Here is an 18,536-nt window from a genome sequence, read left to right as displayed (position 1 = left end):
CAGTGGATTGTTAGACACTGTCCTTTCTGTTTGTTTCTATTTTAATGGAGGTACAGTGTTGTTTCACTCTCTGCTGTGGAGCAACGTTCCCCAGTCGTGTGTGTCCATTAACGTATGTTCCTTTTTTGATATTATTGCCGTCTGAGATCAGGTCGATTACAGGAGATTGGATCTCGTTCTCCGTGTGCTGCAACAGGAGGACCTTGTTGTCTCTCCATTCTCAATGCCGTAGTTGGCATCAACTGCCCCCAAACTCCCAGTCCGTGCCCTTCACAACCACAAGTCTGTTCTCTGCATCCGTGGGTTCTGTGGACAGGTTCCTTTGTGCCGTGCTTTAGATTCCACCTCTAAGTGAGATCAGGTGGTATCCGTCTTTCTCTTTGTCACGTACTTCACTTTGCACGAGAATCTCCCGATCCATCCCTATTGTTTTGAGTGGCATTGGTTTCTTCTTCGATTTTCTGGCTGAGTCGTGAATTCCATCATCTATGTGGACCACATCGTCATGAGCCATTCATCTGTCTGTGGACATGAGGTGGCTTCCCTGTCTTGGCTGTTGTGAACAGTGCTGCCATAAACATAGAGGGGCATATGTCTTTTTCCTGGATACATTTGTCCTGATATTTCCCAGGGTGCTCGGCTTGCTAGGTCGCATGCCCTGCTGTGTTCAGTTTTCGCAGGACCCTCCATGGTGTCTTCCATAGTGGTTGTACCAGTGTACGTTCGCATCGGCAATGCTGGGGCGGGGGAGCCCTTTCTCCACCCGTATCTGCGACCGACACCAGAGCTCTCGGCAACGCTGGATCCTTAACCCCCTCAGCGAGGCCAGGGATCAACCCCGCAAGCCCGTGGTTCCTAGTCGGATTCGTTTCCGCTGTGCCCTGACGGGAACTCCTGGGTGGTTTCTTTGCTGTTGTTGTTGTGGAGGTGTATGAGTTTTCTTTATATATGTTTTGGAGGTGAACCTCACGGGCAGTGGTCCCTTTCTCCTCAGTGCTTCTGTAGAGCTGCTGTCCACAGTGTGCCAGCCACTGGCCAGAAGGAGCCATTTCTGCTTAATTGAGTTCAGTCAGTAGTTAGGTCTGCCTCTTGCAGTGAACAGAATAAAGCAGCCTATGGTTCACTCCCAGGGGCCACCACACAAGTGTGTCCATGCAGCTGGAATTTCAGGTGTGTCACCCTGGAGCTGAGGCCTCCAGATGGACTCGTAGAAGGGAGATGTGTAAGGCTCCATCCCTCAGCAGCCCACGATCTCTGAAGGTTTGCCACTGTGGCCAATGTTTTATGGAAGCTTCTGAGGCCGTAGAGCAGAGGGAAGTTCTGAGCACACGGAGGACAAGCCAGGGTGGTGCTGTGTGGCCGCAAACAACCCTAAGTAGGGGATACGTGTGGGGGACAGGCTCTAACACCTTGATTCCTTATGTCTGTGTCTCTGCAGTATGTTTCATGGAGAGTCTGAGTGACAGCAACCATGATGAAAGTGATACAGGTAAGAACAGCTCTCAGGTAGGAGCCAATGGGAGAGGGATCCCGGGACACTTGGGTGACGCCTGCTGCTTGGAGTGTGGGGCAGGTGAGTCTGAAACTTAAAAACAGAAAGAAATTGATGTAAAGATGTTCACCGCCTACTTTAATAAGGAGAGGGAGCAGATATGAGATGCCTGAATGTTGGCATCTGTGCTCACCTTGTGTGGAAGGGTCTCAGTCCATGGAGCAGAGGGAAGGTCTGGGAACCTGGAGGAAAAACCAGGGTGATGCTCTGTACCCGTAGTCACCTCAGGGAAGCCGGAGAAACGGGAGGGCCACTCTTTCTAACTCCTTGATTCCCCTGATGGTGTGTTTCTACAGACTCAGTGGTGGAGAGCCTGAGCAGCCGCCAGGATGAGGAGGCTGCAGGTAGGGAAGAGCACGCAGCTGGGATCCAGTGGGAGAGGGTTCCTGGGAGCACCTGGGTTCTGCCTGCTGCCGGGAGAGGGAGGAAGTGGGGGATAGGACTTGGCGGGTGGGTGGGTGGGTGGCCTAATGAGTGGCACTCTGCTGTGGTGTTTTCCCCTGTGAAATGGATACCACGAAGAAGACTTGGGTCCCTGGTCTTTGTTGTGCTGTGTTTGTATTCCTCTCTCCTTTTCTTTGAGAGGGAGAATCGATTTTCCCTCCCAAAGCTGCTCCTTCCTGCTTTGGTCTCTGCCCATTGTGCAAGTTTGCTTTGTGATTGGCACCGTGAGGGCCCAGTGCACAAGAGCTGTTGACTTGGTTTCCTTTATTGGCCTTGAGGGACCTGAAGTGGTGGCACCTGAAGTGGTGGCACCTTGACCCTGGAGACCAAGTTGGTCGAGTGAGTGTCAGGTGGTGGGTGAGAAGGCAGCTCTCTGGCTCTGCATGTTTGGGATTTCTGGCCTCCCTGTCCTATTGTGTCCTCACGGTGTGTCCTGAGGGAAGGGATGTTCGCAGAGTTGGATGAGTTAAAGGAGGCATACTTGGAGTTCCAGTGGTTAAGGAATCCAACTAGGAACCATGAGATTGCGGGTTCGATCCCTTGCCTCACTCGGTGTCTTAAATATCCAGCATTTTTGTGAGCTATGGTGTTTGTCGCAGATACAGCTTGCATCCTGTATTTCGTGGCTGTGGTTTCGACTGGCAGGTGCAGCTCCCATTTTGTCCCTAGCCTGGGAACCTCCATATCCTGTCAGAGTTGCCCTAGAATAAAGAAAAAGACAAAAATAGTATAAAATAAAATAAAGGAGAAGTCATCTGGGGTTGCTGCATAGGATCCAGTACCCTTGAGTCCTGTCCACCTGCACAGCTGACCCCAGGCTGCTGTCATGACTCTCCTCCCCTCTGGGAGAGGTCCATGTCCAGCTGCCCAAAGAGACCACCCCTGGCCAGCAGGAATTTGGGGGACTGTGTGAAGGAGCTGCTGGCCTTGCTTCAGACCCTTTCTCTCCTGGCCCTGTGACCTCATCTCCTGGGATTGACCATGTCCCAGACAGAGCCTCTGGCAGCAGGACCAGGTGGTCACAGCTCCTGTTGGATCCCCCTCTTCCCATCAGACTGCTATCCCCTGATCCCCAAATCCCAGTCATGTTGACCCTGTGTCCCTTCCTAGCCTGGCCCTGGTCTCCTCCCTCCCAGGTCCCCGAGGCTCAGGCCAAATGGAGGCAGGTGGTGAGCATTCACATCGGGTCTGTACTGAACCAATCTCAGCCTGAGAGAAGTGACACAGGGTCCTTTCCCTCTGAGTTTGTGTCAGCCTCTCTAAGGCCTCCCTCATGTCGGGGCTCCAGAAAACAATCAAGATGAAGGCATCTATCCCTCAGTGCTCATGTACGAAGAGTGGCTCACCTGGCCCAGCCCTGCATCCTTGTGGATGCTTAGTGCTCCTGGCATCACACAGAAGACATGGCAGGATCCCAACCTGAGTGGGAATTTCCAGGGTCTGGGTCTTCCCTCAGTCTCTGTAAGGCCCAGGGATGGCCTGGGCCATCCCATGCCACCCATTCTCAAACTGAGGTTGGAACTTCTGTAAATTCTTTGACATAGATGACAAGTTCAAATGCAGCAACCCCTGAGGCAATTCAGTTCTGTGTTCTCTTGGGAAAAGTGAAAGGCTAGGATTCAAATTTGTTGTATTCCTTTCAGTGACTTTTCACTGTGTCATCTAATAACATGAATGTAACTTGTTTTAGTACACTTTCAAAAGCATTGTCTTCTCAGAGTTCCTGCTGTGGCTCAGTGGGTTAAAAACACGACATGGTGTCCATGAAGATGCAGGTTCAATCCCTGGCCTCGCTCAGTCAGTTGAAGAATCTGGCATTGCTGCAAGCTGTGGCATACATTGCAAAGGCGATTCAAATCCCACCTTGTGGCATCTGTTTTAGGCCTGCAGAGGCAGCTTGTCCCTGACCCCTAGCCCATGAACGTCCATATGCTGCAGGTGTGGCTGAAAAAAGAAAAAGAGAATACCTTTCTTCTATATACTTTTCATGCAGCAATAGAATAAAAAGATAAATTTATATTTCTACTACCACATCTTCATGATTTTTTGAAACTCTTAATACTGAAAAATATTTATTGAATTTCTTTTGCTATAGATTATTTACTGTATTGTGTTAGTTTCAGGTGTACAGCTTCAAATTCTTTTTCTTTACAGGTTATGAGAAGATATTGCATAGAGTTCCATGTGCTACACAGTGAATCCTTGTTGCTTCTCTATTAATCTCACACTCCCAATTGATCCCTTCCCTTCCTTTCCCTTTCCCCTTTGCTAATGGAAGTTTGCTTCCCATGTCTGTGCGTTGTTTCAGTTTTGTAAAAAAGCTGGATTGTAGTCATGTTTCAGATTCAGCATAGAAGTGTTAGAACTTTCATCTTTGTCTAACTTACTTCACGTAGTATGATAATCTCTAGGTCTGTCCATGTTGCTGCAAATTGCATGGCTTCATTCTTTCTTATGGCTGAGTGTGACTCCTATATATATACATGAAGTATTTTTTGAAGAAGTGAGGTATTTTTGTACCTATTTCTGCTGTACAGCGAAGGGACCCAGTCACACCTATTTATACATTATTTTTCTCTTCTTATGTTCCATTGTGTTCTCTCCAAAGAGACTGAATACAGTTCCCTGTGCTACAGCGTAGGGCCTCATTGCTTATCCATCCTAAATGTAAGCGTTTGCATCGACCAACCCCAAATTCCCAGTCCATCCCACTTCCTCTCCCCTCCCCCTTGGCTCCCCACACGTCTGTCCTCTAGATCTGTGAGTCTGTTTCTGTTCTGGAGATATGTTCCTTTGTGCCCTATCTTGGCTTCTGCATGGAAGTGATGTCATGTGGTATTTGTCATTGTCTTTCTGACTTGTGCCACATACCATGATAACTTTAGTGGCATCGCTGTTGCTGCCAGTGGCATTGTTTCTTTCTTGTACACAGCTGAGTGGTACGACATTGTATATGTGTACCCCATCGTCTTCATCCATCCATCTGTTGGTGGACATTTAGATTGCTCCCATGCCTTGGCTCTTGTGAATTGTGCCATGAACATACAGGGGCATGTGTTTTTTGAGGGGGGTTTGGGTTTTTTTTTGTTTTTCATTTTTTTGTGTTTTTACCATTTCTTGGGCCGCTCCCGTGGAATATGGAGGTTCCCAGGCTAGGGGTCAAATCGGAGCTGGAGCTGCTGGCCTACACCACAGCCACAGCAATGCAGGATCCGAGCTGTGTCTGCAAACTACACCACAGCTCATGGCAACGCCGGATCCTTAACCCACTGAGCAAGGCCAGGGATTGAACCCGCAACCTCATGTTTCCTAGTTGGATTCGTTAACCACTGAGCCACGATGGGAACTCCACAGGAGCATGTGTCTTTTTGAGTGAAAGTTTTGTCTGGGTAGATGCCCAGGTGTGGGATCGCTGGATCATATAGGGTAGTACTGTAGTGAGTTTTCTGAGGAACCCCCATACTCTTTTCCAGAGTGGTCACACTGATTTCCACTGCCACCAACAGTGTAGGAGGGTTCCCCTTTCTCCACACCCCCTCCAGCATTTGTTATCTATCAACTTAATGACGGCCATTCTAACAGGTGTGGGGTGGTCCCTCGCTGCAGTTTTGATGTGTAGTCCCCTCGTACCAAGCAAGGTTGAGCATCTCTTCATGTGCCTATTGGCCATCCCTAAGCCTCATCTGGAGAAATGTCTCTTTAGGTCTTCCGGCTCTTTTTGCATTGAGTTGTTTGGTTTTTGTGGTGGTGGATGAGTTGTATGTGTTGTTTCTCTATTTTGAAGGTAAAGCCATTGGTGGGTGAATCATGTACAAATATTCTCTCCTAGAATAGATTTACAAGGAGATCCTGCTGAATAGCATTGAGAACTATGTCTAGATACTCATGTTGCAACAGAAGAAAGGGTGGGGGAAAAACTGTAATTGCAATGTATATATGTAAGGATAACCTGACCCCCTTGCTGTACAGTGGGAAAATAAAAAAAAAAAAACAAATATTCTCTCCCATTCTGTGGAGTTTTTCTTTTTTAAAAAAAGGTCTCCTTTGCTGTGCAAACGCTTTTGAGCTTAATTAGTTCCTACTGATTTAGTTGTGTTTTTATTGTCATTATTCTAGGAGGCATATCAAACAAGATCTTGATGCGATTTATGTCCAAGAGCATTCTGCCTGTTGTTCTCTAGGGGTTTTCTAGTATCTGGCCTTACATGGAGGTCGCCCAGCCATTTGGAGTTTATTTCTGTGTATGGTGTTAGTGAATGTTCTCACTGCACTTTTGACAGGTACCTGTCCGGTTTTCCCAGCACTACTGATGGAAGACAATGTCTTTCCTCCAGTGTATGTTCTTGCCTCCTTTGCCATAGAGCAGTTGACCCTTGGTGCTTGGGTTTATTTCTGGGCTTTCTGACTGATCAGTGTTGCTGCTTTTTCGCCAGGATCATAGAGTTGAATGACTGTAGCTTTGTAGTATAGTCTGAATACAGGAAGACTGATTTCTCCACTTCTTCCCCCCCCTTGAAAAGCACAAGCGAGAATGGCCAGGAGGTAGAAAGCATTCTCAGGGTAAAAGGAGGTCTTCAGGCCTCTGTCCATTTCTGCCACGCAGGTCTCATGGTTAGTGGTATAAAGCATGGGCTGCAGGGGCTGGTTACCCCTTCCCTTGGGTTATCAGATGTCCTGCTCCTCCCAGGGCCCCACTGGGAGGGACTACATCCTTGTCTCCTGGAGCCTCCCCTTTCCGCTGCATCTGTTTCACTGTGCAGGGATCAGTCCCTTGAAGGCTGCCCAGCCCAATGCACAGGGAACTCGCTCCTGGAGGACGATTGTATTCCCTCTTTGCTAACAGAAAACCTCCTCAGCTAAGCACAGCATAGACGGCAGTGCCACGGGGATCTGAGCCCTGGGGAGTTCCAGGCCCTGAGGAGCCTGACGGACCCACACATCCACCCAGGGGAGCCCTCCTTCCATCTGACTCTGCACCTCCTCGGTGATGGCATCCCTGTGTTTGTGTTGCAGACTCCTCTGGGACACCTTGAAGCCTCAGCCTGGGACTGGAAGAGTCCAAAAGTTTCCATCTTGACCAGGATACAAGATTGACCTCACTCTTCATCTATTACGAGCCAACTTTAGTATAAGCTTAGTTCTTTATTGTCTAGATTTAGTATTAAGTTCTGATACATGTTTACTACTTGGTATATAAGATTTTGGTAGAATGTAAGATTGTGTATTAAATAATTGTTACCTATCCATTTGCTTTTTTTAAAACTAGTTTTCGATAAAATAAACACAGGTATAGGAAAGCCCCCTTAAGCAGAGGTAGAACTTAATGCACTGGAGTCAGGCAGTCACCCTAGTGTCCACCCCCTGTCCTGTCACCCGCATCAGTCCTGACTGAAGAAGGGGACTGTGGATTTAGTCCTGACCAACTGCCCTCAAGCCAGTTTCTTTCCAAGGATTCTGTGGCCTCATGTCGGTTTGTACCTTTGACCATGGGAACTCTGTCACGCTCCCTCTTTCAGGATGACATGGTTGGCCGAGCCTTGCATGCCCAGACCCTGGCTGCTGGAACATCCATATCTCACCTTTTCCCTCCTCATGTCTCTGACATGTTTCTTTATATCCCATGCCTGGAGTTGGTATTTTTAAAACATGTAGAGTGACACCGAATGAGACACAGATAAAAACTGTAAAAGTAATTTTAATAAAGTACACTTTGATTGCAAAGCAAGTGTGTTTTTTGTTAATGGATCCCTTGGGAGGATAAAGAATGGCATACCCAAGTATGGAAGGCAGAGATAGGAAACATGAGAGAAGGCATGAACGTGCAGATTTTTCGGCAAAGGCCAAGAGAAACATTTCTTTGTCCACAGAAGGAAGATGTGGTGCTGCAGAATTGGGTGGCAAGAGTATTTTCTCTATTCCAAAATCTGAGAGTGAATCCCAAGGTTAACACTTTTCCCCTCCCCAGAATGCGTTGTCACACCTTTCCATTGTCCACGCATCGTCGTGCTCTGCTCTCCCTGCCTTGTAGGACTCTGGGTTCTGCATGATCAGGGTTGCACCTGAAACAACAAAGAAAGAGAGGGAAAGACCAGCTGTCTTTGCCTTGGCTTCTCAAACCCCTCGGGCTCTCCTGGGCTTCCTGGCTTTCCGTGTCTAAAGATGCTCCTAGTGGGAAGCTGAGTCCTGGTCATTCAGATAGGACGTGGGATGGCCAAACTGGGTTCACCCCTGGGAACAGACTTTGCACACTTCCCCAGGTTGTAATGCACATCCCGGCCCCAACCCCACCTACCCCCATGCTCCAGTGCTTCTACTGGGCGACCACAAAAAGAGGAGGCTTTTTCCACCGTCCACCAGCAACAAAAACAGAGGAGACAGAGACCAAAAGGAAGACAGACAGGGAGAGAGAGAGAGGGCTGAGCATAAAATGGGGAGAAAGTGGAAACAAGAGTGAGAGAAAGACACCAAAAATTCAGAGAGAAAGAGAGGGAAGAGAGGCAGTTGACATAGTGGCCTTAGCATCGGGCTCAAGTCACCCCTAGTGACCAAAGCTGTCACAAGTCTGAGCTATCTCAAGGTGTTTTTCGTCCTGGTGAAGCATCTCCCCTGGGGAAGCCATTCTGAAGTTGGCAGAGGGGTTGAGGGGCCTGCAGCTCCTGGGGTCCCTGCTGGGCCGATCAGGTCAGGTTCTCCCCCAGATTTCCACAGACACTCACCCAGCATCTGAAGGGGATGCAGTCCATCCAAAAAGATGTGCTCCCAACCATGCTGCTTGAAGAGCCCCAAGAAGGGAACCAAGACACCTGCCTTTCATGTTCTGGGAACCAGACAGCTATCAGCAGGATACTCCTAGCATGGACTGCTCTAATGCAGTCAGGTCAAGCCAGGAAGCATGGCTGAGAGCTAAAAGAAGAGCTGTTGGCCAAAGGGAAAGGAAACTCCAATAAGGTGCGAAGTACAGTGATAGACCCCCAGGCTCCAAGATCAACAGAGACTGGACGTGCAGAGTTCCCTCCGCCTCCCACAGCAGAACCTTGGTCTGCACTGGCCTTGGGCACCTGCCAGCGTGAGTTACCTGCTCCTCTCAGTGCCCCAAAATGAATACCAGTTGCAAAGTTGGCTGGGCCTCTCACCCAACCCGACACCACCCTATGCCCTGAAATCAGCAACCCCTCTTTTTAAATCAAGTGAGCAGGCTTTGAGTCATCAGCACCCTTCAGACCTGAGATCCAGACAAATCAAGGACCACCCAGCTTGTATCCACATGACCTGGATTCAGGTAGCTTCCTTCTAACGAGGGTGCCACAGAGGAGGAAGAGGCTCAGACGGAGAAGGAAGAAGGCGAGTGTGGAGCTCTCTGGAGAGAAAGGGCACAGGGATGAGCACAGCCTGCCCCCAAAATACCACCACGTGGACACACTGTGCTCATGACCAGAAGCCAAATTCCATGCCAGCCTGATTCTAGGAAGCTGCACCTCCAGGATTCAAGCCAGGTACATCTGGACCAAGAATGCTGCCTCCAAGTCATCAAAGGGCCCTCAGAGCCCCCTGATAGCCTGTCCAACTCTCTAGGCACTGGGCTGCCCAACCAGACAGGAATGGAACCACAGGTGTGAAAGGGGAACTATGTCCCCTCTCTGAGTTGAGGCAAAGAGGGCCAGAGTATCAGAGGCTGCATGTACCCAGGTGCAAGGCCCTGGGCACTTCCATGAGGTTCAACCCACCTGTCTCCAACCCCATCTCTGAGCCTGAAGGCACAGCCAGGGAGCTGCAGAGGGACTCTGCTGGTGTCTGGCACCATCTGGTGGCCATGTGCTCTGAGACCAATGCTCCACTTTTCCTACTGTTTCCTAATACAGACCCCCTGTCCCCACTGGCCTTGGGGCATTTGCCAGCATGACTTCCTTAACCCTCTCCCTCTCAGTACACTGAGAAGCACTGCAGGTGGGGATAAGCCTATCTCAAGGTCTCCCAGGGCTCTCTCCCCACTCGAAACCACCCCACTCGCTGAAATCTGTGAGCCTTGCCTTTTTTTGTGTGTGTCTTTTTCGGGCAGTATCCTTGGCATGTGGAGGTTCCCAAGTTAGGGGTCTAATTGGAGCTGTAGCTGCCAGCCTACACCAGAGCCACAGCAATGCAGGATCCGAGCCGAGTCTGTGACTGACACCACAGCTCATGGCAACATGGGATCCTTAACCCACTGAGTGAAGCCAGGGATCAAACCTTTGTCCTCATGGGTGCTAGTCAGATTCATTTCTGCTGAAACACGATGGGAACTCCTGGCACTGCATTTCTAAACATTCATACTGAACCATCAGGAAAAGAACGAAAACAACCCTATTCACCACTGCATCCAAAAGAACAAGGAGTTCACACTGGGGTGCAAAGGGATCGGTGGCGCCTTGGGACCCCTGGGAGGCACGTTCCATCACAGAGGGTTAAGGATCCAGTGTTGGAGCAAGACAGCAGAAGCATAAGAGGACACGCTCACCCTCTCCCACAAACACATCAGAAAAACACATCTGCACGTACAATGACTCGCACAGAACATCCACTGCCTGCTGGCAGAGGAACCTAAACCTCCAAAAAGGGCAACTCTTGAGAGAACTGGGAAGAACCAAAGACAAAAAGAGAGGGTAAAGGAATCAGGGCGGGACTAGCATTCCTGAGAGGGAGCTCTGAAGGAGAAAAGGATCCCACCTCCTGGGAAGGCAGCTAACTGACAGGGAGATAAGCTGAGATGGAGGAATCTCAAAGTCACCACGAAAAGCACAGCAGCTGGACTGAGGAAGGCAAAGCAGAGTGAGAGCTGCATCTGAACCACTGGCCAGGACACCCCAGCCAGAGATGCGCAGACAGGGGCTGGGTGCTGAGACTCTGGCTCCAGAGGGGAGTCCTGGGGAGAGGACTGAGGCTGGCATGTGGGGACAGCCTGAGGGGCTAAGCAGCTGTGCAGCACAGGCTGAGGAGAGGAATGCCAGGGCAGAGGGAATCCAGGAGAAGGGCCAACCCACACGAGAGGCCAGGCACCATTGCTGGGGAAGGGAGGGGCATGGGTGGACCCAAAGGAAGCTCCAGGCACCAGAGCTGCCCATGCCCCAGGCTCAGAGGACCAGGTGGCTCTGTGCAGGTTCCCAGCAGGCGGTGAGAAGCCTCTTGCTCCTCGAAGGGAGACTGGGCACTTCTTCTGCAGGCTGCCAGTGGTCAGGCACCTCTTGTGTGGCCTAAGAGCATCAGGGGGCTGAGTGCTGTGTGGTGCCTCTTGCACCATCTACAGGCAGCAGGGACAGGCCTCAGCGGTTGCCTCAGAGGCCAGAGAGAAGCATGGCCTGCCACCACTGGGGACATGTGAGTGGGCTCCACCTGCAGTCACCTCAGGGGTTGGCAAAAAGAAGAGGGCACTGCACCCAAGCACCATACACTTTTGCTCTCACTCCCCTGGGAACACACCTGCCCTGCAGCTGCCATTGCCAAATGCTCTGGGCAGCACCCAGAGATGGTCATCTGTCCCTTCCCAAGACCCTACAACTAGGAGCAGCTGGCGCAGCACCTCCTGTGGGGGATAGGCAGAACAGGGTGCTTCTTGTATGGTCTGCATGTGGTGGGGGCAAACCACCACAGTTATCTCTGACTCCAGAGGCAGTCATGGCCCGCTCCCACTAGGGGTCCCTGAACAAGCACCACCTCACCTGTGGTTCCAATCACCTCAGAGGAGGGCATTGCAATTGAACACTGCTGCTGCTACTGCCAAATGCTCTGGACTCCTCGTAGATCTGCCTAGAGCTCATTACCACTTACTCGGACCCTGCAACTATGAGTAGCCTGTACCACATTCCTGCAGGTCCTTGCTGCTGTTTTGAACCCAATGACCAGGCACTGACTGCTGGCCCTACCCACTTCCTCCTTCTCCCTGAAAACACACTGAGTGTCCTGGAAATAACAGTCTGCTCACACCAAAGAAAGAGACAGAAACTATTCAAACTCGCACACCAAAAATAGCCACCCTCCCCCCCACAAAAAAAGAATACATAGAAGTAGCCTTGCAAGACTACAGTTTGGCTTCCCTAAACTCACAGACAAAGAAAAACATAAGCAAGATGAAGACGCTCAGAAACCAATCCCAGTTAAAGGAAAAGAGGAATTCACCTAAAGAAGTCAACAATGAAACAGACCTCTGAAGTCTGACAGACATTGAGTTCAAAAGGGAGATAGTGAAAATACTGAAGGAATTAATGCTGATCAAGGAATTAAGAGAGGATATGAATAGTAATGCAGATTCCTTTAGAAAGGAACTAGAAAATATAAGAAGGAGCCATGAAAAACTAGAAAATTCATGTGCAGAGATGCAAACTGAGCTAAAGGCACTAAAAAGCAGAATGAATGATGCAGAGAAATTAGTGACTTGGAAGACAGAATAATGGAAATCACCCAATCAGGACAGCAGACAGGAAACCAAATGAAAAAACATGAAAGCAATATAAGATATCTGTGGGATAATATAAAGCAGGCCAATCTACAAATAATAGGAATTCTAGAAGGAGAAGAAAAAAAGGGGGGATTGAAAATGTGTTTGAAGAAATGATGTCTGAAAACTTTCCAAATCTAAAGGAAACTGATATGAAGATACAGGAAGTACAGAGGGCCCCAAACAAGGTGAACTCAAACAGGCCCACGCCAAAACATAAGAAAAATGGCAAAAGTTAAAGATCAAGAGAGGATTCTAAAGGCAGCAAGAGAAAAGCAAAGCATTAATGATAAGCAAAGCCATAAGGCTATCAGCTATTTTTCTCTGTAGAAACCCTACAGGCCAGAACAGAGTGGCAAGATAGATTTCAAGGGCTGAGAGGAAAAAAATCTGCAACCTAGAATACTCTATCCAGCAAGAATATCATTTAAAATAGAAGGGAAAATACAGAATTTCTCCAGCAAACAAAAGCTGAAAGACTACAGCAATACTAAACCCATTCAAATAGAAATACGGAGGAGTTCCCGTTTTGGTGCAGTGGTTAACAAATCTGACTAGGAACCATGAGGTTGCAGGTTCGATCCCTGGCCTTGCTCAGTGGGTTAAGGATCCGGCATTGCCGTGAGCTGTGGTGTAGGTTGCAGATGCAGCTCGGATCCCGTGTTGCTGTGGCTCTGGCGTAGGCTGGCAGCTACAGCTCTGATTGGACCCCTAGCCTGGGAATCTCCATATGCCACGGGAGCAGCCCTAGAAAAGGCAAAAAGACAAAAAAAAAAAAGAAATACGGAAAGGGCATCTCTAAATAAACAAAAAAAAAAAAAAAAAGGAAGAAGAAATAGGATGGAAGGAACCATAATTGGAAAGCAATCCCTTAAGTAAGTCAGCATATAGATCTAAACATGAAGATGTTAAAAAAAGGACTTCAAAATCATACAATGTAGGGAAGGAAATTAAGAAAATATAGATTCTGTTTTTATTTTAATGAGGTGTTCGAGGCTATGTGACCATCAGGCTAAAGCAAGCAGATATAGGAAGGGGTTAAGAACATACTTTAACAACAGGGCAATCCAAATCAAAACTGAACATTACATTCACAAAACCTGAAAAGAAAAGTACTCAAACATAAAATAAATGGAAATCATGCAGCCAAAAAAGGAAGGGAAGAAAAGAGAAACATAGAATCAACAGGAAAACCAGGTAGAAAATGGCAATAAATACCTATCTATCAATAATCACCTTGGATTTCCTGTCATGGTAGAGTGGAAATGAATCTGACTAGGAATCATGAGGTTGCCGGTTCTATCCATGGCCTTGCTCAGTTGGTTAAGGATCCAGCGTTGCTGTGAGCTGTGGTATAGGTCACAAACACTGCTTGGATCCCACTTTGCTGTAGCTGTGGTGTAGGCCAGCAGCTACAGCTCCAATTAGACCCCTAGCCTGGGAACCTCCATATGCTGCAGATGCGGCCCTAAAAGTCTAAATAAGAATAGGAATAATAAGAATCACCTTAAATGTCAATGGACTGAATTCTCTGATCAAAAGACACAGAGTGGTAGATTGGATTAAAAAAAGCAAAAAGCATCCATCTGCTGTCTACAAGAGAGTCACCGCAGGGAAAAGGGCACATATAGTTTGAAAGTGAGGGGACAGGAAAAGATATCTCATGTCAATGGACAAGACAGGAGAGCAGGAGTTGCAATACTCATATCAGACAAAATCAACTTTAGAATGAAGGCCATAAAGAAAGACAAAGAAGGACAGCATTTAATGGTAAAAGGATCCATTCAAGAAGAAGATATTACAATCCTCTATATATATGCCCCTAATATAGGAGCATCTCGATACCTATAACAAATACTAAGAGACATAAAAGGAGAAATTTATGGGAATACAATCATAGCAGGAGACTTTAACACCCCACTCACATCAATGACAATCCTCTCGAGAGAAAATCAATAAGGCAACAGAGATCCTAAAGGACACACTTTAGAAACATTGGACTTAACATTATCAGGGCATTACATCCAAAAAAATCAGAATATGCATTCTTCTCAAGTGCACATGGAACATTCTCAAGGATCGATCACATACTGGGGCACAAAGCTAACCTCGACAAATTTAAGAGTATAGGAATTACTTCAATTATCTTCTCTGACCACAATGGCATGAAACTAGAAGTCACCCACAGGAAAAGAAATGAGAAAAAAACTTACTACATGGAGATGAAACAACATGCTACTAAAAAAACCTATGGGTCAATGAGGACATCAAGGAGGAAATTAAGGAGTTTCCATTGTGGTGCAGTGCAAATGAATCCTACTAGGAAAAATGAGGTCTTGGGTTCAATCCCTGGCCTCACTCACTAGGTTAAGGATCAGGTGTTCCTGAGAGCTGTGATGTAGGTCACAGATGTGGCTTGGATCTGGCATTGCTGTGGCTGTGGTGTAGGCTGGCATATGCCACAACATATGGCTCTAAAAACCAAAAGAGAAAGAAAGAAAGAAAGAAAGAAAGAAAGAAAGAAAGAAAGAAAGAAAGAAAGAAAGAAAGAAAAGGAGGAAATTAAAAAATACATCAAGACAAATGACAATGAAGACATAGCTACTCAAAATCTATGGGATGCCACAAAAGCAGTGCTCAGAGGGAAGTTCAGAGAAATACAGGACTTCCTCAAAAAAGAAGAAAAATCTCATGTTGACAACTTAACCCACCACCTAAATGAATTAGAAAAAGAACAACAAGCAAAACCTAAAGTCAGCAGAGGAAGGAAATCATAATGATCAGAGAGAAAATCCATAAAACAGACATTCAAAAAACAATAGAAAAAATCAATAAAACTAACACCTGGTTCTTTGAAACAGTCAACAAAATTGACAAACCTCTTGCCAGACTCACCAAGAAAAGGAGAGGAAAAAACCCAAATAAAGTCAGAAATGAAAAAGGAGACGTCACAACGGAAACTACAAAAATACCAAAAAAAAAAAAAAAGAAAAAAACCATGAGAGAATACTCTCAACAATTATATGTCAACAAGTTTGACAAACTAGAAGAAACAGAAACCTTTCTAGAGACTTATACAGCCTTCCAAAACTGGATCAAGAAGAAATAGATCAACTGAGCACCCTGATCACTAGAAATGAAATTGAGTGTGTCATAAAAACACTCCCTACAAATAAAATTCCCAGGACCAGATGGCTTCACAGGAGAATTCTACCAAACATACAAAGAGGAACTTACACCCACCCTCCTTAAACTTTTTCAAAAGGTTGCAGAAGAAGGAACACTCCCAAAGACATTCTATGATGCCACCATAACCCTAATTCCAAAACCAGACAGAGATACCACCAACAAAGAAAACTATAGGCCAATATCTTTGATGAATATAGACTTGAAAATTCTCAACAAAATTTTGGCCACCTGAATCCAACATATCAAAAAGATCATACACCACGACCAGGATGGATTCACTCCAGGTTCACAAGGATGGTTCGACATGTGCAAATCAATCAACATCAAACACCACATTAACAAAAGAAAAGTCAAAAACCACATGATCATCTCAATAGATGCAGAAAAATCATTTGACAAAGTCCAACATCCACTCACCCTAAAAATTCTTGCCAAAGTGTGTCTAGAGGGAACATACCGTAACATAAAAAAAGCCATTTATGACAAACTCACAGCAAATGTAATACTCGATGGAGAAAAGATGAAAGCCTTCCCACTCAAATCTGGAACAAGATGAGGATGCCCACTCTCGCCACTGTTACTCACCAAAGTATGGGAAGTTCCTAGCCACAGCAACCAGACAAACAAAAGAAATAAAAGGCATCCAACTAGGAAGAGAAGAGGTAAAGCTGTCACCGTATGCCTACAAAGACATGATACTGGATATAGAAAACCCTAAGGACTCAACCCAGAAACTGCTTGAACTGATCAACAAATTCAGCAAAGTAGCAGGATACAAGATGAACATTCAGAAATCAGTTTCATTTTCGGATACTACCAATGAAATATTAGAAAAGGAACACAAAAATACAATACCTTTCAAAAATACAATACAATACCCCACAAATCAAATGCATGGGAATACCACGGACCAAGGAGGTGAAACACACATATGCTGAGACCTAGAAAACATTAATCAAGGAAATTAAAGAGGATTCAAAGAAATGGGAAGAGAGTCCATGCTCCTGGGTTGGAAGAATTAATACTGTAAAAATGTACTCACTACCCAAAGCAATCTACAGATTCAACGCAATCCCTATCAAATGACCCATGACATTTTTCACAGAACTACAACAGACAATCCAAAGATTTATATGGAATCACAAAAGACCCAAAATTGCTAAAGCAATCCTGAGGACCAAAAACCAAGCAGGAGGCTTAACTCCCCAGACTTCAGGCAATATCACAAAGCCACAGGAAACAAGAAAGTGTGGTGCTGGTTCCAAAACAGACAGACAAACCAATGGAACAGAAGAGAGAACCCAGAAATAAACCCAGACACCTATGGTCAATTAATCTTTGACAAAGGAGGCAAGAATATAAAATGGGAAAAAGACATCTTTTCAGCACGTATTGCTGGGAAACCCAGACAGGTGCACACACATCAATGAAACTAAAACACATCCTCACACCATGCACAAAAATAAACTCAAGATGGCTTCAAGACTTAAATGTATGACAAGACACCATCAAACTTCTGGAAGAGAACATAGGCAAAACATTCTCTGACATCAGCCTTACAAATGTTTTCTCAGGTCAGTCTCCCAAAGCAACGGAAATAAAAGCCAAACTAATCCAATGGGACCTAATCAAACAGACAAGTTTTACACAGCAAAGGAAACCAAGAAGACAACTTACAGAAAGGGAGAAAATAGTTTCAAATGATGCAACTGACAAGGGCTTAATCTCTAAAATATACAAACAACTTATACAAATCAACAGCAAAAAAGCCAATAGCCCAATTGAAAAATGCACAAATGACCTGAATAGACATTTCTCCAAGGAAGATATACAGTTGGCCAACAGGCACATGAAAAAATGCTCAACATCCCTGGTTATTAGAGAAATGCAAATCAAAACTACCATGAGATACCACCTCGCACCAGCCAGAATGGCTATCATTCATCAGTCCACAAATAACAAATGCTGGAGGGGGTGTGGAGAAAAGGGAACCCTCCTGCACTGCGGGTGGGAATGTAAGTTGGTGCAACCACCATGGAGAACAGTATGGAGGTGCGTTAGAAAACCACATAGAACTACCATATGACCCAGCAATCCCACTCTTGGGCATATATCTGGACAAAACTTTTCTTGACAAAGACCCATGCACCCACATGTTCATTGCAGCACTATTCACAATAGCCAAGACACGGAAAAATTCTAACTGTCCAGCAACAGATGATTGGATTAGGAAGAGGTGGTAAATATGTACAATGGAATTCTACACAGCCATAAAAAGAACAAAATAATGCCATTTGCAGCAACACAGTTGGAACTAAAGACTCTCCTACTAAGTGAAGTAAGTCAGAAAGAGAACAAGTACCATAAGATATCACTTGTATCTGGAATCGGATATATGGCACCAATGAATCTTTCCACAGAAAAGAAACTCATGGACTTGCAGAATAGACTTGTGGTTGCCAGGGGGGAGGGGGAGGGAGTGGGATGGATGGGGTGCTTGGGGTTAATAGATGCAGACTCTTGCCTTTGGAATGGATAAGCAATGAAATCCTGCTGTGTAGCACTGGGAACTATATCCAGTCACTTATGATGTAGCATGATAACGTGAGGAAAAAGAATGTGTGTGTGTAACTGGGTCACCATGCTGTGCCGCAGAATATTGACAGAACACTGCAAACTAGCTATACTAAAAATAAATAAAAATCATTATATATATATCCAGTGTTGCCACAGCTGTGGCATGGGTTGCAACTGTGCTCAGATCTGATCCCTGGCCCAGGAGCTCCACATGCCACAGGGCAGCTAAAAAAGGGAAAAAAGGAACAAAAGAATACATTTAACCAAGGACATGAAAGACTGAAACACTTTCAGACAGTGATGAAGCCC

General features: G+C 46.3%; 1 protein-coding gene across 6 annotated transcripts in view; it reads left to right on the top strand.

Annotated features, from left to right (window-relative positions):
• Positions 1-7,717, top strand: part of LOC146398890 (uncharacterized) — a 74,601-nt gene extending 66,884 nt beyond the window's left edge. For 4 of the 6 annotated variants that reach the window (XM_084979491.1, XM_084979492.1, XM_084979489.1 and 1 more), the window contains 3 exons: positions 1,439-1,489; positions 1,849-1,896; positions 7,010-7,717. In XM_084979491.1, the coding sequence (XP_084835617.1) occupies positions 1,439-1,489; positions 1,849-1,896; positions 7,010-7,029 (119 nt within the window). In that variant the 3' untranslated portion in view covers positions 7,030-7,717. The remainder of the gene's footprint in view (positions 1-1,438; positions 1,490-1,848; positions 1,897-7,009) is intronic. The other 2 variants (XM_084979493.1, XM_084979494.1) reach the window with 1 other exon arrangement.
• The last annotated feature ends 10,819 nt before the right edge of the window (positions 7,718-18,536 follow it).

This window comes from Sus scrofa, chromosome 10 (assembly GCF_054392235.1).
Source record: "Sus scrofa isolate SSC_HxYL_T2T_F1_AM1 chromosome 10, Sscrofa_HxYL_maternal_Yorkshire_Landrace_v2.0, whole genome shotgun sequence".
Classification (NCBI taxonomy): domain Eukaryota; kingdom Metazoa; phylum Chordata; class Mammalia; order Artiodactyla; family Suidae; genus Sus; species Sus scrofa.
Note: the sequence above shows the minus strand (reverse complement) of the source record. Positions and strands in the feature narration are given on the sequence as shown.